This window comes from Passer montanus, unplaced genomic scaffold (assembly GCF_014805655.1).
Source record: "Passer montanus isolate IOZ18808 unplaced genomic scaffold, ASM1480565v1 scaffold94, whole genome shotgun sequence".
In the NCBI taxonomy this organism is placed as follows: domain Eukaryota; kingdom Metazoa; phylum Chordata; class Aves; order Passeriformes; family Passeridae; genus Passer; species Passer montanus.
Window position 1 is genome coordinate 215496 of NW_024374812.1, and position 26408 is coordinate 241903.

The 26408-nt window shown below is 41.9% G+C and overlaps 1 protein-coding gene across 1 annotated transcript in view; it reads left to right on the forward strand.

Moving 5' to 3' along the window:
• Window positions 1-26408, forward strand: part of PKHD1 (PKHD1 ciliary IPT domain containing fibrocystin/polyductin) — a 239336-nt gene that overhangs the window by 45403 nt on the left and 167525 nt on the right. Inside the window, exons 33-34 of the mRNA XM_039696008.1 lie at window positions 3864-4047; window positions 9910-10060. Coding sequence (XP_039551942.1) covers window positions 3864-4047; window positions 9910-10060 — 335 coding nt within the window. The remainder of the gene's footprint in view (window positions 1-3863; window positions 4048-9909; window positions 10061-26408) is intronic.

The window sequence follows — 26408 nt, forward strand, 5'->3', positions numbered from 1 at the left end:
AGGGTTTTGATGTAACAGTTCTTGGGATCTTTGTTGGAGGGTTCTGGATTTGCCATTAACCAGACTCCACTGGTAAGAGTGGATGTTTAGGGAGGAGGATTTAGAGTAGAGGCTAGAAATGAGACTGGTTTAAAAGGATGTGGTTCGGTGCAGCTCTTTGAATGGGGCAAGAGGAGAGAGAAGAATGAGTTTAGGTTCTAACAAGGAGATGCACTAAGCCAGGACAATAGGCACTAGAGCCAGGGAAATCTGGGGATTTGTATGAGCAGATGCAGAAGATATGAAGAAGGTCTGTTGTGGTGTTGTGGCAGTTGGGACCTCAGTGGAAACCAGGGCCTCTGGTGTTTATTGTGAAGATCCAAATGGTCCAGTCTACCTTTCAAATCCAGAAATGAAGCTAAGAGGGGGAAATAAAGCATATTAATTACATGGCAGGAATGTTCTGACAGTGAGATCTATCAGGCAGTGGAATAGATGCTTGAAAGCCACCTCTTGGGACTTCTGAAACCTGTCTCTGTGAAATTAATGTCTCACAGGGAGCAATTCTTCACAGGCAAAGGTTGGACTCAATGACCTTAACAGGTCTCTTTCTCCTCTCCCTGTTATTAACTTTTTTTTTTTTTTAATTCTTTGTCTTCCCTGCTAAGCACATGTCATTGCTCCACAGTCCATTTTGTGAGGGGTGGATGACCAGGGATGTGAGTTTTGGCACTGGGACTCTTTGGGCAGTTCTTCAATCACTCCCCAGCTGCCCTTGGAGCCTCTTGTAGGTTTGAGCCTCATCACAAGTCCACTAGTTGTTATTAAACAGTGACCCAGAACAAAGCCCTTGTGCTGAGCATCCCAGGATCCTGGATTAAGCCAGAATATCCCTCAAAGCCAGGGCTGGGGGTAGTCAGTCCCTGAGCCATTACCACCACACAGAGATTTGGCTGCCGTAGTGTCTGATCTCAAAAGAGAAGCTGTAATGAGCTGAGAGCATTCATCCCAGCAATGGGATTGCAGGTTTGATCTTTACAGGGAGTATAAAGCCTAAAGCAGCTTCATTCTGGGCTTGAACTAACTAACCAGTTAAGCAGGGAGAGGACTTGTATCCCAGAACAGGCAGAATATCCTTTTAGGATGTGCCAAAAGTATGTTGAAATCTTTAGTTGGTATTTTTTGCCGCTGTTTGGTAGAAGATAATGGCACCAAAAATACCAAGGGCTATTTGTGTTTCATGGTCAGAGGAATGGGAAGGGAAAGGCCAAGACTTCCTCCTAAATGAATAAAGATATTAAAACCTCCGAAAAGAGGGAAATAGGAGGACCTTGGAGAGCCTCAAGGAAGGAACAGGAAAAGAACATCACCTTTAAAAGTGATATCTCCATCTGATGAACAAGAGGTGTGGAGTGGGGAGGTGAGATTTCCCCCTCTTTCCACCTGAGAGAGGGAAAACAATTCTAAGTTTGATTCTGGGGTTTGATTCAGATGAAGTAGGGTTTGCTTGGATTTTTCTTCCTCTGATCTCTTCGCAATCCTTTGTAGCCATATTCTAAAACTTAGTTTTTATAAATTAATACCTTTGTTTGCCTGGCTTGAGTTAAAAATTATTTCAGCCATTGTTAGGATACAAGGCCTCCTGTTCCTACAGGCATGATAACTTTGGGATGAAGGCACTGGAGCACAGCAGAAATGCCCAATTTCCACATTTTGGGGTTGTTTAAGAAGTGCCAGACTGTTCTGTTGCTGATGTCTCTGGGCTATGCAGGAAACACCTTCTGGTGACCTACATGAGCCAGGCAAGCTCTTTGACAGCAGCAAAATGTCAAGGAAAACAGTCCTGACATTCTGTGCGTAATTTCCAACATTCATCCCAAAACAGAGTTCAAGTGGTTTTCCACATAGGAAATCTCTGCCATGCTCTTTTCAAGACCACAAAAGAAAACCAAAGCTTTCCTGTAATGAATTGGTTCTACTCCAGGTTGTTCCAAATGCAAGATCTTTGCAGCATTTAGTCCTCTTGGATGCTATTTATTTGTCAAAACACAGATATTTAGTGGTGCTTAAGAAGCCCTCGGAACATCAGGAAAGACATATGGCTTTTGTTGTAGTCATAGAATACCTGAAGTAGCACTAGATAGAATTTTTGAACAATAAAAGTAAAATCTAGCTATCATTCTTTTAGGCTTCTCTGCCTATTACTTGTCTTAGATGTAGGTCTTCAAGGCAGGGATTGTGTTTGGCTCTGTTTGGATGCCAAGCAAGAAAATTGCCCCTGGATTTTGGGAAGGAAAGGGATTAAGAATATTGCAAAATTTGTGAGCATGTGGGTAACTTTTTTTTATCGTTCTAAATCCAGAGAAGAAAAATAGAGAAGAATTGTAAACTCTCTCTCTGAAGTTCAGAGCAGATGAACTGATAGCTTTTAATATTTCAAAAACACCTGAAACATTAAAGAGTTATAAACTCTTCAGAAATACCCCATATGAAATAGTAATCTTCAGCAAAATGTGCTTAATATTTTATTATGGGAAATAGAATACTTTCATATTTTTACAATTTCAAACCCCATTTTTTAGGATTGCTTAGGAGACAAGACATTCATTGACAATGACACTTCCCCAGCAAACAAGGTGCCTTTTGAACAAATTAGAACTTACAAAAGCAAATAGAAAAAAACCCTTTCTTGATAAATTCCCATTGATTGGCTTTCTGATGCTTAAGGAATGCTCTTGGATGCTACAGTGCAGTCTGTTATACTCTCCACAGACCTTTTCAGGAGTTCATTACAACTATTTGGTTAGTTCAGGATTAATGAATATTCTCCAAAAGTCAGGGCTTTGAGAGAAACAGATTTAATATCTGTCATTGCTTAATGCTCAAAGGACTCCTTTCTAAAATTGTTAAACCCAAATATTTCAACTGAATCTGAACTTCAGTGACAGTTCATAATACTTTTTTTAACATTTTTTGTCTGGATTCAGAATAAGAAAATCTAATTTCTTCTTACAGAATGTCACTGAATCACTTAGTTTAGCAAAAAAACCTCCAAGATCATTGAGTTCAACCTGTGACTGATCCCCAGCTTGTCACCCAGATCAGAGCACTGAGTGCCACATCCAGACCTTCCTTGGACACCTCCAGGGTTGGTGATTCCACCACCTCCCAGGGCATTGCATTCCAGTGCTGAACAACCCTTTCCTTGAAAAAAAATTCTTCCAGATGTTCACACCACTTGTTGTTTAAATAAACCTCAAAACAGCTGCTCCCATTACAATTTTTACCTCATCCACAGAGGCAGACTTGGACCACATCTCAAGTCATACTCAGCTATGAAGCAAAGTGGGAGATCCCAGCTCCCAGCAGTTCCCCAGGAGCCCTCCAAGCTGTGTCAAAGTTTCCTCAAAAACTGTTTCTGGGTTTGAAACTTGTGATATATGTTAAATTGTCACATCTCCTTGGTAAAAGCTTTGTGCCATATTTCTGAACTGCAAACCATGTTTTGGCTCTTCCACAAGAAAAGTCCATGCTTGTATTTAATCCTTTATGTCATCTCCTTCTGGACAGAGCACTTTGATCCCAAAGACCATCCTGGTGCTCAGGGCACAAAGGAGATTACATTTTGCTCACACAAAGCAAATGGGGCTGAAGGAGCTGCATGGAGACCTAATTATCCTTGAAAAGGATGCAGCTAAAGAGAGGCTGGGTGCACATCAGGAGCCAAAGGATCACGGAATGGCTTGGGCTGGAAAGGACATAACGTTACTTTAGTTCCATGGTCAGGGATATCTCCTGCAATGACACCTCTCAGTAGATAAAACGTGCCCAATGTCAGTGGTGTTTAGGCTGCTTTGGGTTTTTTTTCCTCTCCTGTTTTGCAGCCTCTTTGGCCTTTCTCTGTGGTTTGACACATTCTTCTGCCAGCTGCCAAGAGGACAGAGCCACCTTCGTTGAGTGTGACATCCGAGTCCTGGTGGGCACCTCCCAGCAGAGAGGATCTGTGTCCTACTTCTACACCTGTGGGGACACCCCGCCCCAGGGGCATTTTGCTGGACTCCTTGCCAGGTTAGTGCCGTGTCTCTCCATCAGCCCGGTGGGTCCATCCAAAAATTGAATCCCCGCCAACGGTTTTCCACCTTTTTCAGAGCTGTTCCAAATGATGGACTGAAGGAACAAATTCTTAATTCTCACATTGATGGCAATAGAGCTGTTTAGCCTTGAGACCACTAGAGAGCTCTGCTGGGTAGTGGAATTCATTCTCTGTGCCTATCAAAGCATCTCCAGTTCCCCCTCCTTCCCTCCTGCCTTTTAAAAGTGTTTGAGAGACATCAGAAAATCCATCTCGTAAACAGCCTGCTTTATTCCTTCTTAGGTTTTAATATTTATCTTCTGATCCAAAGCAACATCTGGTGGATGCCAATGGGAAAAAAGATTAGGCATTATGAAAAGCAGAAGTCTTCTTTTTTTCTGTTGTTTTTTTCCTTTTTTTTTCCCTTCTGCTTTTTTTTTTTTTTCCCTTCTTTTTTTCCTCCCTCTGCCTTTCTCTAAGCACTTTCATGAGTAAAGAGTCACGGAGTAAATTCAGCAGGGTGTGCAAGGGTGCTTATGCTTTCCAAATCTGGGGCCAAGCTGTCCAGGAGTATAACTTGGAACTGTTGTCTTTGATGGAGCAGTGAGGATTTATTCTTGAAGAGCACTTACTTCTAGAGATGTCTGAGTTAAGGAATAAACAGGTGAATGATTAAAGATTTGGTTTGGAAGGGACCTCAAAGGTTATATTGTTCCAACCCCATGAGCAGGGGCCCCTTCCACTATCCCAGGTTGCTCCAAGCCCTTTCCACCCTAACCTTAAACACTCCCAGGGATCCAGGGGCAGCCACAGCTTCTCTGGGCAGCCTGTGCCAGGCCCTGCCCACCCTCACAGGGTGGAATTTCTACCTAATCTCTAATCCAAATCTCCCCTCCTCCAATTTGGAGCCACTCCCCCTTGTCCTATCACTCCCTGCCCTTGTGAAAAGTTTCTCTCCAGGCTTCTCGTAACTCCTCTTTAGATACTGGAACAAGTTGAACAAAACTTTCCAGAAGTTATTTAGTAAATAGAGAATTAGGACAGCATTGTAATTCGCTGTCCATGATCTGCTGTACATGAACAAACTTCTGGCTGCTGCATCTTGCCACGGTCCAGGCATTTCAGTGAAGTTGCAGAGATTTGTTCCTCATCCTGACCTGATCTTGCGTCATACCTGGGGTTGATTCACCAGAGGTAGCTCTGGATACCCTGAATTGAGGGGGGAAAAAAATCCCAACTGGAATTTACTGTCCAAAAATAGCAAGACATGAATTCCACAATTTTTTAACTCGTTCAAAAATATAAAAATAAAAGTTTTCTACTAAAATTAATAAAAAAAAAGTTTACACAGTTGCAACACCCTCTCTGTAAGTCTGTCACTTCTTCCTCACCATTTTTTAAAATTTGATCTAGATGTCATTAGGCCTGGAATTTTAAAGAAAATTCTTCCCAGTTTTGATAAAATCAGTGTTAGGCAGAAAGAAATTATTTTCCTGCTGAGGAGACAGAGGGCAGAATTCTGCCCTGATCTGTACAACTGGCCAAGTGTCCAAAGCCACCCTGTGCATTGGTAATACCCTGTAACACCCCAGGAGATGGGAGGTCAGATCTTTTGAAGAAAACAAAAATAAGAATTAGAAGGGGGGAAAAAACCCCAAATTTAAATAATTTAATCAGTTCTACTGCTCCCAGAATGACTTGTTTCAAATCAAGAAACTCCAGGAGCTTTGCCTTGTCTGGTTGCACTTTGCTTTGCTTTTTCTCACATCAGTGTAATGCCAATGCAGAGAACAAACCAACTTGAGAGGGACAGGACAATCCCTCATGTGTTTCTTTTTTGCTTCTTTTTCCCTGGATATCAAAATTGGGATCAGCTCTTCATTGATAAAAAAAATGCATCTTCAATATAATAATAATAATAACAATATCAATAACAAAAAAAAAAATCTTCAATATAATAATAATAATAATAATAATAATAATAATAATAATAATAATAGTATCATATGACAACTTTTTTTCTTTCTCCTTTTCTTGATTTGGGCTGCCACTGTGGAGAAAGTCACAAAGTCCTTTTCCTGACTGTTTGCTTATTGTTTTCACTGTGATTTTTAGTCTAATTTCACTGTGAATGCTCCAGAGACAGGTTTTATTATTCCTCCTGGGAATCCTACCAGGGACACATTTCTGAATCAGATCAATCAACTTTTTTTGCCTACTATTTTTCCATTTTTCCCACTTCTTCAACCTCTTTCTTATGGTCTTAACTTTTCACCCTATTGTGCTCACGCTTATCTTTTATTTGAAAATTAAAACTTGGGCTGATATTTTTTTTCTAGTGAGTTTATTTCTAATTTAAAGAGAAGTTTATTTCTTGCTAAAGGGAAGTAGGGGCTAGTAATTTTTTTGTTTTCAAAGAAGTTTCCTGATTTGAGAAATCTTAGAAGAAATAGAAGGAAAAAATTGAGAGTTTTGCATCATACAAATTAACTTATTTCAGAATTTCTGAAAACTGTTTTCCACATTTCAGTTCAGAAAAATATTTAATTTTAAAGTATTAATGGAATTTGTAGGAAAATCTTAAAAAATTTAAATGTTTCTACGAGAAAATAATTATTTGGAGATTCCTGAAATTATACATACTGATTGTTTTAATTAATAATAGTAAATAATAATAAATATATATGAATTTTAGTTCTGTGCAAATGCTCAAGATTAAGACATTTGTCCCAGGATGGAGAAAAAACAACTGAAGTAATTCCTGATTTAAGTGCACACTGACTTTCTCCTGTTTTTCTTACTAATTTTATAGAATCACAGAATAGTTTGGGTTTGAAAGGACCTTAAATCTCATCTCATTCCATCCCTGCCATGGTCAGGGACACCTTCCACTATCCCAGGTTGCTCCAAGTCTCATCCAACCTGGGCTTGGACACTTCCAAGATTGGGGCAGCCATTTGAACAATGTTTTTCAATGGTTTAAATAAATATTTTCTTTATGTAGTCAGTACCACAGCCCATCCTTTATCAGCTCATAATGGCAAAAGCATATTCCTTAAACGAGTTGTAAGTTTTGCCATTAACAACACTTGTATCAAGGTACATTCCTGAATTCCATTTAATAATTCACTCCTTTTCTTGCATTTCCTTTAAACATTGCAATTTGTTAAGAGTGTTTCAGAATGTGCTTGCATGAGGACAAAAAAATAAATACACTTTGCTTTTCTTATTAACAAAGTGTATTTATTTTTTGCAAAAAACCTGTGAAAACCACTCAAAGGTCCTTGTATAGATTTGAATGTTTGGGAAATTGTGTCCATGCTCTGCATCCAGCTGACCACCACCCCCTTCTGCCTTTAAAACTGTTGGTTATCTAAAAGACGCAGTTTTTTCTTGGAGCTTTAAAAAGTACTTTGTAGTCTTGAAAAATAGCCCAGTCCACTGAATTATTGTGTACAGCAATATCAATTCTCAAAATGTTGCTATCAAAAGCAAACACAGCTCCCCAAGACTGGCTTTTGATTATTGATACAACAGAGGGAAAAGTTTATTTAAATATAAAAATAAAAATTTGCTGTTAAAAGGGTTCAAAGGCTTTTTTAATTTTTTATTTTTTTTTTTTCAGTATTGTTGTGATTTCTAATGTGGCTGATTCCTTTACCACTTTGGTTTTTTTTGAGCTTTAAAAAGTACTTTGTAGTTTTGAAAGATAGTAGCCCAATCTACTGAATTATTGTATAGGACAAGATCAATTCTCAAAGTGTTGCTATCAAAAGCAAGCATAGCTCCCCAAGGCTGGCTTTTGATTATTGACACAAAAGAAGGAAAAGTTTATTTAAACATAAAAATAAAAATAAAAATTTGCTGTTAAAAGGGTTCAAAGGCTTTTTTAATTTTTTAAAATTTTTTTTCCAGTATTGTTGTGATTTCTAATGTGGCTGATTCCTTTACCACTTTAACCCTGAATAAGGGCACCAAAACAAACAGCCCCTAAATGCAGGTCAGAGCAAGGCTTTGTTTGCAGAGTGAGCTGCTGCATCCAGCAGGGAAGTTTTAAATCTCCAGGGTCATCAAACCACTCTGATCATCACCCTCCCAATAAAGCTCTGAGTCCTGGTTTTCTAATTGGGTCAATTTTGGGATAGCTTTTGGCAAAGGAGGTGCTTCACCCCCTCTACTCCTCTCTCATGAAGCCCCATCTGGAACAGTGTCCAGCTTTGGGGTCCCCAGCACAGGAGGGGTTTGGAGAGGTTGGAGAGAGTCCAGAGGAAGCAGGATGATGATCAGAGGGGTGGAGCAGCTCTGCTGTGAGGAAAGGCTGGGAAAACTTGGATTGCTCAGCCTGGAGAAGAGGAGGCTGCAGGGAGAACTTGGAACACCTTTCAATGCCTAAAGGGACTCCATGAGATTTGGAGAGGGACTTTGGACAAGGGCCTGGAGCAACAGGGGAATGGCATCAAACTGACAGAAAGTAGATTTTTGAGAGTTATTATGAGAGAATTCTTCCCTTTGAGGGTGGGGAGGCCCTGGAACAGGCTGCCCAGAGAAGCTGTGGCTGCCCCTGGATCCCTGGAAGTGTCCAAGGCCAGGCTGGGTGGGAGGTGGAAGGTGGAAGGTGCCCCTGACCACCTCCCACCTCCCATCCAGGGGGATGGAACTTTAAAGTCCTTCCAGTCCAAACCACTCTGGGGTTCTAATCCCAGAAAATGTTGTTATATGGGATTTTCAGGAACCTGAAGGTCTCTTAAAATCTTGATCCTCTGTTTTGTTGAGTTCACACTGTGAACTCTTTCCTTTCTTAGCTATTCAGAAGAGCCATTTTTGGCTTTAATTACAGTAATTACAGTAATTTCTGTATTGCTGGTTGTTGTATTGGTGTTGCTGTAACTCCCCTCCTTTCTCCTCACCTTCCTACAACTTGCCTGTGTATCTGATGGTGGGGTGGGGAGGAAAGGAAGAAGTAGCAATGGCCAAGAGTCACAGAATTAGGTTGGAAAAGACCTCTGGGATCATCAAGTCCAGCCATTAACCCTGCACTACACTTTGCTCACCACTAAACTATATGTTGAATCCTATAGCTCCCCACAATGAAACACTACCAAAATCAGCAACTGTCAGCAGCAAAACCAAGGGAAAAAAATGTTTCTCTCCCACCACATTTTCTATTTCTTCTTCCCCCTGTGCAAGGGGAGGCTTTAGAGCAAATGTCTGCTGGTATAACTGGCACATATATCGAATCTGCTTAGTCTGGGCTGTTAAGTAAGTTTAATTAATTTACTAAGTTAATGTTCCAATGTTAGCAACAAAGCATCATTGCAATCAGCTGGGTAGCAGGAATTGGAACCCCTAAATGAGCTCATTTTTTCACAGTTGGAATTAGGGACCAGTTAGCCAGTTGTGTGGTTTTTCCAATTTCTCCCCTTGCCCTAGGGGAGTTGCAAGTTATTCATTCCCCATTGCTAAGTGTGAGTAAGATGGGGAGGGGGGAGACACAAACCAACCCTACTCCTTGTAGGAGTCCATCTTTGCTCCCAACACTGATTCCCTCCCTGTTGTCTGCACTTATCTGCCTGCCTTGGTCTAGACTGGCATTCGTTTGTGATGGTTTGGGGAAGGAGAAAAGCATCACTGAGAGATATTTACTGCATGTGTTTTCATCCTGAGTGTGTGCAGATAAAGGGGGGAAAAACAAATAAACAATAAAAGAATGGAAACAAAATTACCGAAATTTGCAAAGTTTGACAAATGGTGGCCAGGAGTTGCCACAAGCTAATGGCTTTCAATGATTAATAAGAGTAAAAATAATTGCATTTCATTAAGATTGATGACACCCCATTTAACCTCCCTTCTCGTTTCAGCCCTAAAGTGGAAAGAGATGAAGTTCTCATCTATAATAGCTCCTGTAACATTACCATGGAAACTGAGGCAGAGATGGAGTGTGAGGGAGCTAATCAGCCAATTACTGCCAAGATTACTGAGATATGGAAAAACTGGGGCCAGAACACTCAGGTATAATCAAATCTTTTTTACAGACTGATTCAAACAGCTTAAAATTAAATTTGTAATATTGTGTACATTTAAAGGGGGGCAAGAAAAAAAACAATTTAGGCTGAGCAGCAGCAATATATAATATTAAATGCTTTCCAACTTTGAATAGCAGTTCTAATGCAGCACAGCTGAATTAATGGTTAACTATGGCTAATCATGGATTTTATGAGACATAAATGAGCTTTACCTTATTTTCTGAGCAATCTATGTATTTTTTAACACTCTCTCTTTTTTTAATATAAATTCAATTTTCTTATAAAAGTGTTATTTTCTGTTGAGCAGGAATCTTAGCCATGAGGTACAGTTTTAGCTCTCTGGCAGAAACTTAGCATTCAGTGCAGCCTTGGTTATATTTGATTTTTGCTGCTTTTCAGTAGCTGAAAGAAAATGGGACAGTGCTATCTGTGGGTATTGCAAGAAAAGAACACATATACCAAGAGTTCATGACAAAAAAGTTATAATCCTGAACCAGCATAAATTTTAAGCCTTGATACGTAAAAATGTCATTGCTAACCTGAAATGTTCTGTTAGAGTCCTCACAATTTTGCAGAGGGGGCGTTTAGCCACCTGTAAGAAGAAATTTAGAGGGGTTGGATATTTGTTGAATGCCAAATGTCCCTTCTTCATTCTCCTTTCCTAATGGAGCAGCTCCTGAGATGTGGTGGAGACCTCCTGAATATGGGAATGTGTGAGTGGGGATAGTTAACACACCTGACTCAGGATACAAACCAAATGCTATTTTTAATTTCACACAGTCTTTTAGCACAGTTTAGGAAAATAAAGTTAATTTTCTCAGCATCAATGTTAAAGCTACCATATTAATTTTAAACTCTATCTGCAAAGAGATTTCCTGTGTTTAAGGACTTTACACTTACTTTGCCATCCCAAAAAGTAGCTGCATTGTCCTGGCAGAGTAATTTTTGTGCATTTCTAATGTTGAATTCTGTATTTAATTTTATATATCTGATCTATTTTATATTTAAGAGTCTCTGAATATTTGCATATCTACCTTACATGAATATTACTATTGCAGTGGAGTATCCTAAATTGCAATTCCTTACTTCTGTTAAGCCTGGCCTTGGTCTGTGAAGGAATGTCAGATGTAGAATGTTACTTATTAAAGTTCATTTGCTCATCAGCCTTGTTAATTATGGTACCTAAACCATGCCTAGATAAGGAGAAATACAACCATCAAAAATTGCTGGTTGGTGACTGCAGGAGTGAAGGGAAGTGCCCAGGCAAGCATGAGACCAAATGGCAACTCCTCCTTACATTCCTATTTTCATTTCCAAATGGGATAAGGGCATCTCTAGAGTCCCAGAGCCTGGGCAGAACAGAGGGATATTCCCCTCTGCTGTCTCTGATCTGGGCTGTGTCACAGCTCCTGCAGCCTCAGTAATGGCAGGATGACAGCTTGTCTTGTGGCTCAGGTGGGAGCAAGAAGAGGAGGAAGCTGTGAGGTTTGCTCCTGCTGTGGTTTTTCTGCTCAGAGTAGGGAAAACCAAGGAAGTCCTAAGTGTCCTGAATGAACAAATTCATTCAGAGCAGGATGAAAACAGCAGCACTTCAGATCTGGGATTTGCTGCTGCTTAATGAACCCAGTGGGCATTCAGAATCATTTTATCCCTCTTCCCAAAACTGGCTTGGGTGAGCAGAGGTGGATGGGTGGGGAGTTCAGATAAATGGCTTCAATTTTGGTCCCTTTCTGGCTGACAGCATCCCGTTAAGATTTACGACCTGGTGCAGCGCGTGCATGCTTCACTGTGGAGGTTTAAATCATGTCATGGGAACTGGCCTTACCTTTCCAGTGGAAAAAATGGTCCCCAGGTTCAGCACTAAGCAGTGAAATGCATTAATAGCACCACGTGCCTTAGGATAATGGTGCTATTAGCAGGCAGCACAACTCTGTGTACAAGTAATGGGGCTGCATCTCTTTATAATAACATCTGGCACTTCTCTTGCATGCTCATGCAAGGATCTCAAAGCATTCCATAAAAAAAGGGGCATGATTATCCTGTTCTCAGCACAGGTACACTGTTCAGTGGTGCTCAGGCCAAGAGCTCAGCCCAGTTCTTGGGTGCTGTGGGAGGGTTGGCTCAGAGGTGATTTGGTGATGATGGTGGAGCAGAATTAGCTCCAGGATGGCATTGGAAGTGAAAATGTAGAGAGGCTTATGGCACAGAATGAATGGGCACTGGCAACAAGAGAGAACAGCCTTGCTTGAGAGCAGAGAATAATAAATAAAGAAATAAAAATGTAAAATATTGGTTCTGGGAACTTGAGCCTGAGAATACAAATGGTGACACCACCAAACCTGCCAGAGTTCAAGCAATATTTGGACAACATTCTTAGGCGCAGATTAGGGTTCTTATGGTTGTTCTCTGCAGAGCCAGGAGCTGCCCCTGATGATCCTTGTGGGTTTCTAGAAACTCAGGATATTCTATGATATGCCCATTATTCTATGACACAGTTTTTAGGGTATTTTTTCACCAGTTGTATTATTTAAACAACTGCATTTTCTGGTAGGTGCTGCAAAATCCACAGCTCAATTTTTGTCCTTTCAACTTTGGTCTCTGAGCTGTTGCTTGCATGAATCATAGAATCCTAAATGTTGGAAAAACCCTCCAGAAACATTGGGTGCATGGTTACAGTCAGGGATGGGCTCAGATATGAATCTAGAGGACTCCCAGAATTTCATGGGAGTTTCAAGGGGCTACCAGGAGATCTGTGATTTTCACAGCAGACTTAATGAAATTTCAGTTCAATTTGGGTTTTCATGATGTCTGGTCTGTGTCCCACGACCTCCCCAGAGAATAATTTTTATGATTTTCATTAGAAACTGATTTAAGCTCTTGCCTCACTTTGTGTTTGAAGTATTTTGCCCTGTATGACTTAATTAGGTCACAAGAAATAAGCAGCAGGCCTCTGCCCCACTGTTGCATTCAGCATCATTAGTGTTTGTAACTTGCTCAGTTATTATCTAAGAAGAGTTGCACAATTATTTTTATTCCAGTATATAATGCAATTTAGCCTACTGAAAAGAGAGGGAGGGCAAAAAAAAACCCCAGCACTGATTGTATATCCCACAGGACTTAATTAGTTCACAGCTTCAAGAATGCACTGGATAATGGGAAGACATGAATTAAATAATAAAAGGGAAAAGAAAAGTTCTAATGCTCACTCAGTACCTGTCCACTTCCACCTTGGCTGCATAATGAGACGTCAGCTCTGGTGAGACACTGATGAGATGTGCAAAACACCCCAAAAACACAAGGAGAGGATGCTCGTGGGAGGGTTTGACCAGTCTGGGATGGCTCTGAACCCATTATGCTTAGTGAGCCTTCCCATTATTATTCCAGATCGCTGGACCAGACCTAATCATGATGCAAACATGCTGCTGGAGCAGCTCTTCCCTGCTCCCACTCCCCCTCCTCTGCTGGCCCGCATGGCTGATGGAATATTTGGCAGAGGGCCGATGCCACATATTAAGTCAGCCCTAGGGAAGCTGAACTGGTATCCCAGTGAATTCCCTGCAACCCAACCCTCAAGGGGTCCCTGTTGAGGGGTAGGAGGTTAATAAAAAATAACTTGCCAGATAAAAATGCCATGCTGGATTATGGCTCTGCCTGGGTGTGCTGCGCTGACTTGAGTTTGTTTTTAACAGGTCTTGAGATTTAAGGGGTGGCTTAGAATGTTGAGAATCTGTGAATTCTTAGCTTGGTGACTGATACAGGGATAAATGCTTTGTTCACTTCTTGTGAAAGAAAAAAATATAAACCCCCACAAATCTGTGTCTGATATGTGTACAGTCACCTCAGAAACCCTTTCTGTTCAGCTTTCACTTAATAAAATCAGGACTAGATCTTCAAATCCCTTGGATTCCTCAGCAGATCTTAGAATAATTCATTTCCTTCCTTGTTTAGCTTTTTTCTCCTGCTTACCATCCAAAGTATTTGGAAGTGAGGGAAGCAATGAAATGGTTTCAACTGGTGGTGAAATTGGGTAGTTTACAAAGGTGGCAAAACCTGGGCAGCTTTCAGGGGGCATGGAAGGGTCCCTGGAAGCCCAGGGCACTCTGGGCATAAAGGACTGTTACTTTATTACTCACAGCAGGACTGATGCAAGGTCACAGACTGGTTTGGGTTGGAAGGGGCATTAAAGATCCTCTCATTCCAGCCCCCTGCCATGGGCAGGGACAGCTCTTGAGCATGTTTTCTATCTGTGAGGGTTAAAAGTGATGGGAAATGACTCTTCTCTTTTACTCTCATTTTAGAGCTGTCCTCATGTTGTGTGGATGTTTGATGGGTGCATTTTTGGGGATGAAGGGCTCATATTTGACAGTCCATGAGGAAAACCACCACAGCAGGCTGAGGGTAGTTAGGCAGGGATCTTAGAGTCACAGAAAGGTTTGGGTTGGAAAGCATCTTAAAAACATCATCTAGTCCAAATCCCCCTGCCATGGGCAGAGGCACCTTCCACTAAACCAGGCTGCTCCAAGCCCCATCCAGCCTGGACTTGAACACTGCCAGGAATGAGGAAAGAACAGAGCAGATTCCAGTTTGATATGGATTTTGTTTGCAGTGGGCTAATGAAACCACTGTTCTGTTTTATTGTCTTTTCCACTTGAAGAAGAATTATGGTGCAATAGATATTTAATTCCTGTGTATCCATTTGGAGAGTGCAAACCCAGAACCCTTTATCTGGCCATGGGGATCACAGCTTGCTGAGGCTTGGGAATAGTTTCATTGGATTTATTAGCAAGTATCCTGATAGAACCTGACTTTATGTTGTCGTGGGCTGTGAGTAGATTTGCTGGGTCCTTTGGCAGTGCAATCAGCCAAAAATAGCCATGTCACACAGGATGGGACATCAGGAGTTGGACTAGATGAAATCTTCTACGTTATTTTGTGTGAATTTTCATAAATATCCACTTTTAACAGCCCAGCAAGCCCACCCTTTCATCTCCAAGTTTTCTTAACTTGATATCTTGGTCACAGTGTTATTTTCAGAAGGAGGTGAGGAGTGCAATAAAACTCACCAGACTCTCACAGAAAAGAAGTTGAACAGTCCATTAAAAAACCAAAACCTAATTAAAAAAACCCCACAAACCCAGTCTTGGGGTGTGGAGGCTGCTGGAGCAGAGAGGTACCATCTGCAAGGCTGTTAAGTTGCAGAGAACCAAGATGGGCTCCCCAGTAACCACAGGCAATGTGAAGAGATAAATGGTTGACCCGAGCCTGTGTCAGGCAAGGATTGATGCCACTATCAGCCCCAGTGCCTTTGCAATGATTTTTTAAAAAATCTCTGATAGAGTGTGTTATCTAGTTACTGGCACGAGGGCAATGGCCTGGAGGCAGCAGGGAGGAGGGGGGGAGGAAGAAGGAAAGGAGGAGAGAGAGAGAGAGAGAGAGAAATAAAAAAAAAAGGTCACTCCGGGAGGACAATCTCTGTTGGACTAAATGAGAAAATAAGGGCCTTGCTCTGGAAGGGGAAGATAAATAAATAAATAAATAAATAATAGGAAAAAAGGGGCTGCTAGGTGTGTGAGAAAAGGATAAGCAAAATTGCTTCTCTTCTCTGTTTTCCTTTTTTTTTTTTTAATTCTTTCTTCTTTTATTTTTCTTCCCCCCCCCCTTCCTTTTAATGGGTTCAGTCTTGGGCTGCAATGGGAAATTTAGGAGTTGGGCTTGTGGTGTTTTATTTTCCTTTAACTTTTTGCTTCCTGATTTGAGGTTTAACTGTTTCCTCTTCTGATGTCAGATGAAAAATGGAAGACTGAACTGTAACTTTCTCTTCCCCCCCCCCACATTGTGAAAAGCCTCTTCTTTTTATTTTAAATCTCACCATCATTCTAATGTCTCTGAGGAGATTACTTCCTGAACTGTAAGTGGCTTTCCAGGAGAAGGAAAGCCACCACTCATAGAGCTGCACTGAGAGGTGCATTGGAAGCTATCCCCAGGATATCCTAGGATGGAATGCCATTATCCCCAGGATGGGATGCCAGTCCCTGTAATCCAAAGCACCTCAAAGCTTTTCCATATGCATTTAAACAAACCTGTGTGAAATCAGAACTGAACACTGTATAGTTTAATGACAGCTGTTTTCCTTTTCCCACTTCCATTTATCCCTGCTCCCAAGCTTTAACAGAAACAGGTTTGGAGTGAAAAGAACCATTTTGGAAGTGCTGCTCCAAGGAGCAGAAAGCAAATCTTTCCCTTCTTGTACAAAAAGAAGGATCCAATATGGGTCAGGAGGGCGTGGGGAAGCTCCTGAGTGACTGTGGGCTCGTGTATTCTCCTCTTGCTCCCAGGTGCTTGCACAGAGTGTTGCTGCCACTTTTCAGTTTAATTATGATAGAAACTCTAATTGACTCCTTCAGCAATTCAGCATTTTGGAGGGGGAAGGATTGTCTGTGTTTGGAACCATGGCTTTGGCTCTCCATCTGTAGGACTTGGTGTCACAGAATGGTTTGGGTTGGAAAGGTCCTTCCACCAGATTGGGTGTCTCAAAGCCCTCTTCAACCTGGCTTTGTCTCCCTGGGGGAAGGGAGTGGAATTTTGAATGCCTGTGACTGTTCTGGGTGTCCAGCCTTGGGCTCTGGGTGAAATTGGAGGAAGCCCTGTGCCTTCTCCAGTTGCCCATCTTGAATTTAATGGGAAAAGGGCTGAGCAACTTGGAGACACACCTAGCCCAGGCTTGTTCTGCATTGGAGCAAGACTTAACATATCTGATGGTCTTGTGTCATAGTTGAGACAGAGACAATACAAAGCAGCACACTCCATTTTCAGAAGGCTTCAAACAGTTTTTATTATAGCATGCGTGTTTTTTATACATCCTTACAAAACTCATAAGTTTTCACTTTACTCATTGGTCATGAAAGACAAAGTGCTAATTGGAATAGGCAGTTGCAGGTTTCTCTTATCTGTCCTTCTTTCCTGCTTGATTTCTATGTCAATGACCTTGGTAGAAAATTATTTTGGGGTAAACATGGATTTTCTTATCAAACTTCTCTCTGGCTCACAGAAGTTGCTGTAAAACCTCTTCCACAGTCTTGTCCTTCATATGGTGTGACCTGGGATAAAGATGTTGCTTTCTGTCACTAACAGAGAACTCTGTCACCCTCTGACTTATGTCCCCTCCCCAGTCCCACCCAGAGCAGCACTGTGGGCTGGATGCTCCACATGGTGTTTTCTGTGTACCAGAGGCATTGGCTCACCTACAACCCCTCCCAAATATTTCTGGGGTCTGGCTCAGCACCCAGCAAGGACTGGGCATGTGGGGGACCCTCTACTGAAATCTGGGAGATTTCAGTGGCATAGTCTTGGCCAGAGTGGGATCATTGAAGGGATTCTTGATGTTGTTGGGCCATGGGTGTAGCTCTAAAGTTCTGAGTCTGGTGCCTGGCCTGTCCTCGGCCCATGAGGGCCAGATCAGGTGTCCCACCCCACCCACAAGAAGTGAGAAGAAGCCTTGGATAAAATGTGAGGGAGAGGAACACAGTTATGATTTTCTTCTTTGGGGGAAAAAAAACCAATCCTGAGGATAACAAAAACCTGAAAATTAGGTCTTGTAGCAAACCGCTGGTAGTGATGGAGACACGATGATCTTGAATCATGATTTGTTCTGTGCATAGAGTTTAGAGTGAGGAATAGAGAAAGGACAAATAATATTTGTTGTTCAGGGATTTTTAAAAGATTTTTTTTTCTGATTTTGTAACTGTTGATGCTATAATTACATTTAGCACAGACTAAAATGTGAACTAGGTGTACAGCTAGAGAAAAAAAAATATTTAAAGTAGGGAGATTTCAGTTCAGAGAGCATTTATTAATAACTTAAAAACTTGCTGTAGCAGGAGTGAAAAAAGAGCTCTTTGGCATGATGAATGTACTCGAGGCTTCCCTCGTCTCTAAGGAAAGGGTTAATTTGATGTGGTTGCCAGTAAAAGCAAGCTGTTTTCGTGATGAGCCTGTAATAGCTCGGTGATAGACTGGCTTAACAACTGCTGTTAAATGCTGGGTACCACCCCTGAATGGCACTCCCTAAGTGGAAGCCCCTCGTGTCCAATCTGTCCTCGTGAATTGCTGCAGAGCGAGGGACTTCATTAAGGGATCGTGAGGGGACCTCCTAAAAACCAGCAAATAATTGCACTGGGGAGGAGAGGAGGAGACTGAGAGCTCTGTGTGAAGAAAAGCAGACTGCCAGGGCAGGGAAGCATCAGGTGAAGTGGGTGCCATAAACACTTGCCCCTGAACGCTGGGTCTTCTCAATAAAGCTCAGTTTAGCCCCGTCTATGACTTAAACAAAATATTCCTGGTCAGCTCCCTGGGTGGTGGAGGGCTGGGAGCTGTTAGCTCATATTCAGTTAAATTTCAAATGTCAGAGCTTGTTAGTGGTGATTTTAGCCAAAGACAGTTTGTGAGGGGCTGGGTAAATTTGAACTTCCTCATATAAAATTGAGGAAAGAGATTGCTGTTTTGCTTATTGATTTATTTTCCTGCTTTCACACATCTTCTCTGGGTCTGGGATTCTGATCAAGGATCAGGCTCAGCTTCACCCACTTAGGGGTCACAATGCTCCCTCTTTCACACACACTTTCTTGCTTTTTCATTCTCAAATTCATCTTTATTTGCAGTTTTCTTCCTTCCTTCACCTATGTTTGGTGATAGAAGATGTAATTTTTTGCATTCAGCATTGAGGGGAGTTTTCCCTGAGCTCACCAGTAAACCCAGTAGGACAGGCACAGGAAGGCAGCACAGACCATTCTGTGGTAGATTTAGGTAAGATATTTGGGAGAAGCCCTTCCCTGTGAGGGTGAGGAGACCCTGGCACAGGTTCTTAGAGAAGTTTTGGCTACTCTGTCCCTGTAAGTGTTCAACACCAGATTGAATGGGACTTGAAGCAACCTGGTCTAGTCAAAGGTGTCCTTTCCTTTGGCAGAGAGTTAGATCTAAATGCTCTTTAAGGCCCTTTCTTGCCCAAACCAGTCTGTGATTACATGATTCCCTGAAATGAATTGGCTCAGAAGAAGTTGGGCAGTCAGTGTTGTTCTGCAGTGGCTTTTTGGGAACCCTGTTGGGGTGAGTCAGGGAATGGAGCCACTGAGCTAAAAATGTGGCTTCAAAGCTGAGATGGCCCAGACAGTGTTGCAGAAACTGAGTTTTTTCCATGCTGAAAGGACTGCAGATGCTGGCCACTGGCATGGCCCCAAGCCAGTGCTCAATTTCAGGTCTGGAGGAGGGAATTTCTGGTTAGGTACATGAAGGATTTGAATACAGGCGTCATGGGTAACAATTCTGGGTGAGTTTCTCCAGGTGGCATTTCTAATTTTACCTACATCCTCTTTTCTGTGTGTGCATTAGGCTGGTATCCAACTCTCTCCAAAACAAATTTCACCCTTGGAATATTAGTCAGCACACATCTGCATCCTTTAGCACTTGAATGCATTCAGATACTGGGGTAAGGATGAGCCAGCAGGGATCCTTGGGTAGAAGGACCCTGGTTTCATATCCTGCCAAATGATTTACAGGCAGACAAGTTTGTGTGTGTGGGAGGCAGAGAGTGAAGGCCGTGGAGTCTATTATTGCAGGAGATCTGTATTCCCAACAAAGATGAGCTGTTACAGCCCTGTTCCAGACAGAGGGATTTCTTTACAGCTCAAACAGCAGCAGTTTGTGCTTTCAACTCAAAGGCTTCTCAGTTCACAGGGCAGTGTGTTGATGGGGAGGTTCTTTCTCACGATAGGCTCTCATCTTGTCTGATTTGAATGAAGTTTGGGCTAAAATCTCCTGAAATGACAAGAGCAGTTGCTGTCCCATGACATGTGTGATGTTCTCTTCAGTAGAGGAGTTGTCATTCAGGGCAAATGGTTCAAAGTGCACTAAATTAACTTCTGCTGCCTTCTGGCTTCTGTTGTGGGGCTGTCTGCACCCCTGAAATCATCTATCGTGTGCTACTGTAAGCTCAAACTACTGAAAAAAATTAAAATTAAGTAGATAGAAGCACTGTTCCATCGAGAATCAGTTCTAATTTTAGCTACATAAAATAAACGTATTAAAGTGTACATATCTGCTCCAGACAGGTTCTCATTTCAAAGGCGTCTAATGTTGTGAATTTTCTCCCCACTTTGTGCAGCTCCTTATGGGGTAGGGTGGGAGGTTTTATCTGGATTTATCACAGTTAAAGAGACACTCTTTGGTGAAGGAAAATGGTATGGGTGTTCCCAGTGTTGTAAATGCCACTCAGTGCTCAGATTCCCATTAGGAACTGGCAAATTCAGCTTGGAGTGACAGGGCAAAGGTGGCGATGCTGGTATGGCATAGTCCTTGCCCCCATAACCCAGTGATACCCTGTTGCTTCTGTGACCTTTTCTGTAGCAGTCCCATCTTCACCTTTTTACCTTTGTGGCAGATAAGTGTTTTTGATGATGACAATAAAGATACCACAAAGCACTTTTATTCTTGGTTGCCCCATCTGGGCTGCGCGTTTGATCCAAAGGGCCGGCGTTCCAGTCAGATTGCACTATCAGATGGAGCTGGCTCTATTTCCTGCATTATTCTTCCTGGCTGTACCACATTATGCAATTATGTTTGCATTTAAACCTGAGCACTTACCTGTAATGATGCTGTGGCTCGGTGCACGGTACATTAGAGCAGCAGATAATGCACACAGATAGGCTGAGGGCAGCATGTTGTTGATGTGCTAAAGCTAAACAGGACACCGAGTTTGAAAGTGGGCTCTGAAAGCTTGCAGCTTGGGAGGAGCTGTTCCACAAGCTCACATTACTGAAATAACAGGGTGAGATTCTCTACCTGAGGGGCAGGTGCAGGATTGTTTCCATTGCAGAAGTCAGACACCAGCACTGTTGGTCAGTGCCACAACTTCTGCTGGAGCAGGAAACTCTTGGTGGCTGCTGGGAATCCCAAATCCTGCATCCCTGTAACACAACGTGAGAGGAAATGATTCCTTCAAGATTTAAAGGAAGCTTAGAGGAGGGCTGGGGAGGAATGTTCACAAGGGCATGGAGTAATAGGACAAGGGGTAATTGCCTTAAGCTAGAAGCTTTTTTAAAATTAGATATTGTGAAAAAATTCTTTGCTAAAGGATGGTGAGGTCCTGGCACAAGTTTCCCGGAGTATCTGTCAGTGCTCAATCCCTGACAGTGTCCAAGGCTGGGCTGGACAGGGCTTGGAGCAATTTGGGATGGTGGAAGGTGTCCTTGCCCATGGCAAGGAGTGGAACAGGATGAGCTTTAAGGACCTTTCCAACTCAAACCTTTCCAATTTTATGATGAACCTTTGAGAAGTAACTGTGCCTCTGCTGCTGGCCAAGCCCTTTGCACCTCATTACAGCTGCAGTCATCCCTGAGATGCAGTGATAATTACAAATGCTGCTGCTCTGCATCAGATCCTACTTGGGGTAGATGGTCATGCCCAGTAATAATCAATGGCCCTGACTCTTGGGCTGAGGAGATGTGGATGCAATTAAGGCAGAATCAACATTTGTCCTTGGATTGTATGGTTTTGCTGTCTGGTTGCTGTATTTTATGCATAGGACAGACCAAGCTGTAGCCCAAACACAGTTTGCCCTCTTCCATGCACTTTTCAGTCTTTGCCTGGTAAATCACTCTGAACCCCCTGCAAGCCAGGTTTGTTGTGGAGATGGTTTGTGTATAAACTCACCTGTATTCCCAATGCTTCCATGGGAACTGTGGGAAACTCCAAGGCTGGATCTCACACTGGTGCTCTGACCTTCACAGCTGACTTTGGACTCTTGCAAGGGCTTCTAAAACACAAGGAATTCCACCTCAAACTGAGGAAGAACTTTACACTGAGGATGTCAGGGCACTGGAACAGCTGCTCAGGAGGATGTGGAGTTCCCTCTCTGGAGACATTCCAAACCCACCTGGAGGTGTTCCTGTGCTGTCACTGACATATTTTATGAAAAATCCTTTTGCCAGGATCTTTTCTCCTGAGGAGCTGGGAAGCTTCAGCTTCTCCATGTTTTGTTGCTTTAGAATGTGATTTGGAAAATTGTTTACCCAGCATGTGAAATTGTTTTTACTTGATGACCAATGACAGCCACCTGTGTCAAGGCTGTGAGCAGTCACAAGATTTTGTTATCATTCTTTTCTATTCCTTTCCAACCTTCTGATGGATCCGTTCTCTCTATTCTTTTTAGTATAGTTTTAGTATATAATATAATATCATAATATAATAAATCAGCCTTCTGAAACATGGAATCAAGATTCTCATCTCTTCCCTCATCCTGGGACCCTCAAACGCAACCATACTCTGTCACCTGCTCTGGGTGACCCTGCCTTGGCAGGGGGTAGGACTAGATGATCTCCAGAGGGTGCCTTCCATCCCAAACATCTCTGGGATTCTGTTTATCTTCCTGCCTGATCAAAAAAAAATCATCAGCTCTCCCTGGCACTGTTGGGTGGATGAGCCACACTCCTCCCTCCCCATTTAGCATAGCATCCATTCAGAAATCCTCCTTGCTGACACATAAGGACATAATTTGATTACTTTTCCTGCAGGTGGTCAGCAAATTGTGGAGCTAATCTTTGCATTTGCAATATTTGCTCTAAGATTAGTTAGTGTAACTCAAGCTCATTCGATTGGGAGACAATATTTGCACAGTGCAAAGGCTGACACAGTCACCAGGCTTGGCTATCCTGCTTGTGTAAACAACTTGGTGCTGTAATTTTCTCATTACCATTAAATTGCTGTTTATAATTTGTCTCAGAAGCCTCCATAGTTTGAGAAATGGCTTGTTTAGAGAGATGTGTAGATTATGTGTGCCCTTTAACAGTGCTATGGAAAGGAAAACTCAGTCCTGTTGCAGCTAAACTGGAAGGTAGCACTGAATTCCTCGATGTGTTTACACTGAGGATTTTCAGCAAGTTGGGCTTAAAACTCTGCACTAGTATAGTTTCCACTGTAATAAATAATCAATCTCTGAATATCATGCTGTAAATTAACATTGTGAAGATTCCTGTGAATTAACAAGGAGTTGTAAGAAAACACACATTCTGTGAAACAAGGCTCTTCATGTGCTCCAAGACAGTTCCTCTTCTTCCCAGGGTGTCTTCTTTAATATTTGAAACTGAGATTTCTGATTTTAGGCTTTTCCTCCCACCATGACCCTGAGAGACCCAAGAACAGCACTTTGTTCTCATGTGAGTGTGGTAAAGAGACAGGGACCTTCCCAGAGTTCTCATGGTTTGTTTAATTATGGAGTGGATTAATAGTGTTCATATCCCTGCATTATTTGGTATTTCACATTGAATTTGGGTGAGTTTTGTTGCCTGTATGTACAAAGATGGCTCATCTATACCTGGGATATGCCCCCTGACAACAGTGATGTCTTTTCAGTACCCTTCCTGTAAAAGCACCATTAGATTTAACTAATCCTCCGTGTCCTTAATTAAATACTTCTGGAGCAAGGAGCCTTACCTTCTGTGCTTCAAAATTGCTGTGATTACTCCCCTGCTGAATAAACCTTTTTTTTTGTGGTTGTTTTTTAAGTGGCTTTGCTGGTTTTGTTTAGGATTTTTTTAAACAGGAATTAAGCTGTTTCTCATGCCATTGTCCAGTTGCAAACTGGCTTGAGACTGACTTGTGCCATGGCCTCTGACCTCTAAAACTGCCCACTCATTTTTTTCCTGAACTAATCAGCTCGATGAACTATTTACAGTTGGCTTTTGGGTCTTCTCACTGCTTCTGTGGCTGCCCCTGTCTGAGTAATTAATGATGCTGTGGCTTGTTTATGGTCTTGAGTTACTAATGCTCTTGGCTGCAAATGCATTTTTACCTCTGGGACGTGCCAGTTTCCTGGTTCTAGTCCCACCTCACCAGCCCAGGTCAATTTTTTGTGTGTAAACAGATTTATCCTCTAATAGTTTGGGAGAGACTAGAGTCATTCATCAGTCCCATAGAGAACATGCCCAGCCAGATTCTTCCCTTCTTGTGCCTGTGCAACTCAGCAGAAGTCAGAAGGATTTCTGCAGGACAGCTGAAAATAAATAAGAAAAACTGAAAAATAATTATTTCTTTTTAACTCAGGGTACAAGCACTCTCAGTTTAAAATAAAGATATTGGATAGTGCATCACATGTCCAGCCATGAACCCAGCCCTGATCCTTGCTGTATCAATGCTTTGGGAGTAATTAAAGAGAGACCTGGTGGGATAATCCCACCTGCATTGTAAAGGTGGAGTAGTGGGTAAAGTGAAGTTACACAGCAGAAGATGATGCAGACAGTGATAAAAATATCATATTGTGGCCTTGGAAATGGTTTGTTGGGTTATGTTCCAGGCTGTCATGTCAAGAATGCTAAGTCATAAGGGAAAACTGAGCTTGGTCTCCTACTCTCTCTGCAAACCTGTTCCAGCCTCTCCATGCAGGTATATTCAGAAGCATTCTGCTCATTTCCATGCTTGGTTTATTCATAGCTACAGATCATTCCAGGCTTCTTGGGGATAAATGATTAATTTTTTCACAGTGTATAGTTCTCTAGGTATCTTGCCTTCTTTTTTTTTTTTTTTTTTCTTTCTTTTTATGTTCTTTGTTTTTGTTTGGTTTGGTTATTGTTTATTTTTATTTGTTTGTTTGGTTTTTGATTGTGTCTAAGGCTACTTCCTTAGTGATTTGTGATTTAAGCACAACAATTTCTGCCATTTTTGGAAACATTTATTTCACAAACCACAAGAAGATGATCCCATTACCTCTCTACCTTTGTTGCCCAGCTTGGATACCAGTGGCTGCTCAGGTTACCCATGGATATTTTTGGGACATCCTCAGCAGCAGGGTCAGGAGTTGGACTCAATGATCCTTGTGGGATCCTTCCAACTCTGGATATGCCATGATTCCGTGAAAGGAAAGTGATAAAGGTGAATGTGGTACTTTCACTGGGAAGATGGAAGTAGATTTTCCATTCCAAACTTTTCCAGGGGTTCTCTTCTCACTCTTACTTTCTTCTCCCTCACATCCAGCTTGGAAATACCTCAATCAATGGCAAATTTGGAAAACTGTAGTGATGTGCACATGGATAAAAGTCCTTTATGGTGTTGCTGAGCACATTGTAGAATCCACTAGACTCCTTTGGCACTCTGATTTCCTAAGAACTCAGTACAGGCTACTTAAATATTTGAAGGCAGCTTCTCTGGAATTGCTGGGTGGATGTGCAAGAGAAGCACTACAAATACTGGTAATTCTTAATCTCTGGCTTGTTGTTTTTTTTTTTTTTAATGATATTTTCTCTATTTTTTTGGTGAAAATTGGCCTTTTTGGAATGGGCAGGGTTTACTTAAAGAAGTGTTCCCAGTGTGCTGGTTTACAGCTCTTTCCTGGTTGGTGTTTGCACCTGTAATGAGCATTAGGTGATACCTTCTGTCCTGAGACTTCTTGGAGAAACTGTGGGAAATCCAGCCTTAAAAATCATAGAATAATTTACGCTAGGAAAGATCTCCAAGATCATCAGGTCAAACCACTCCCCTAGCACTGCCAGGGCCACCACCAAGCTGTGTCCCCAAGTGCCACATCTATGTGTTTTCTGAACACTTCCAGGGATGATGATCCCACCACTTCCCTGATCAGCCGTTCCTTGACCAGCTTCAGTCTGGCCATTCATTGATTTCATAGCACAGACACTTAAATTCAACTAAATTCTTTTTGGAAGCCAAAATCCATGTATTTGTCCATAAAATGAGGCATTGTGCTTTGCTCTTAGTAGAGAGAATTTTTTTTTTAGCTTTATACTTTTTTGCGCACAGTATAAAATATTTTCTGTTCTCTTTGGATGGCCCCATTCCATCTTTCCCACAGAACTGTGGATATACCTTCATTCTCTCAGTGAGCAAAATTCTTACACATTGCAGGGATTGAAAACACAATTGCAGAAATCCTCTAGGTTTGGTTTATATAGAAAGAGCTACTTTCTTTTACACTGAGGGATGAAGTGCAGGCAAGAGGCTGTTCTTAAAGAACAGGATGATGAGAATCCTGTAATTGTCTTGGGGATGCTGTTATACAGAGGAAGCCCTCCCCATGCCAATTTAAATTCCATAGCTTTTCAGTTGTGGTGAGCTTTTTCCAGTTAATTTGGCAAAGGGTTAGAGGTGTGATAAGCAGGAGAGACAGGGAATGATGCCAAGAGACAGGTTCAGCTTCTTCAGGCACTGGGCAGCATTTTCCTTGTTAATTCTACTGACTGTAGCAAATAACTTGCATTTGCATCCCTTTCAAGTATGTGTAGGAGGGAGGAGCCTGCACCAATTTGTCTGGTTTAATTATAGATGTTCTACCCACC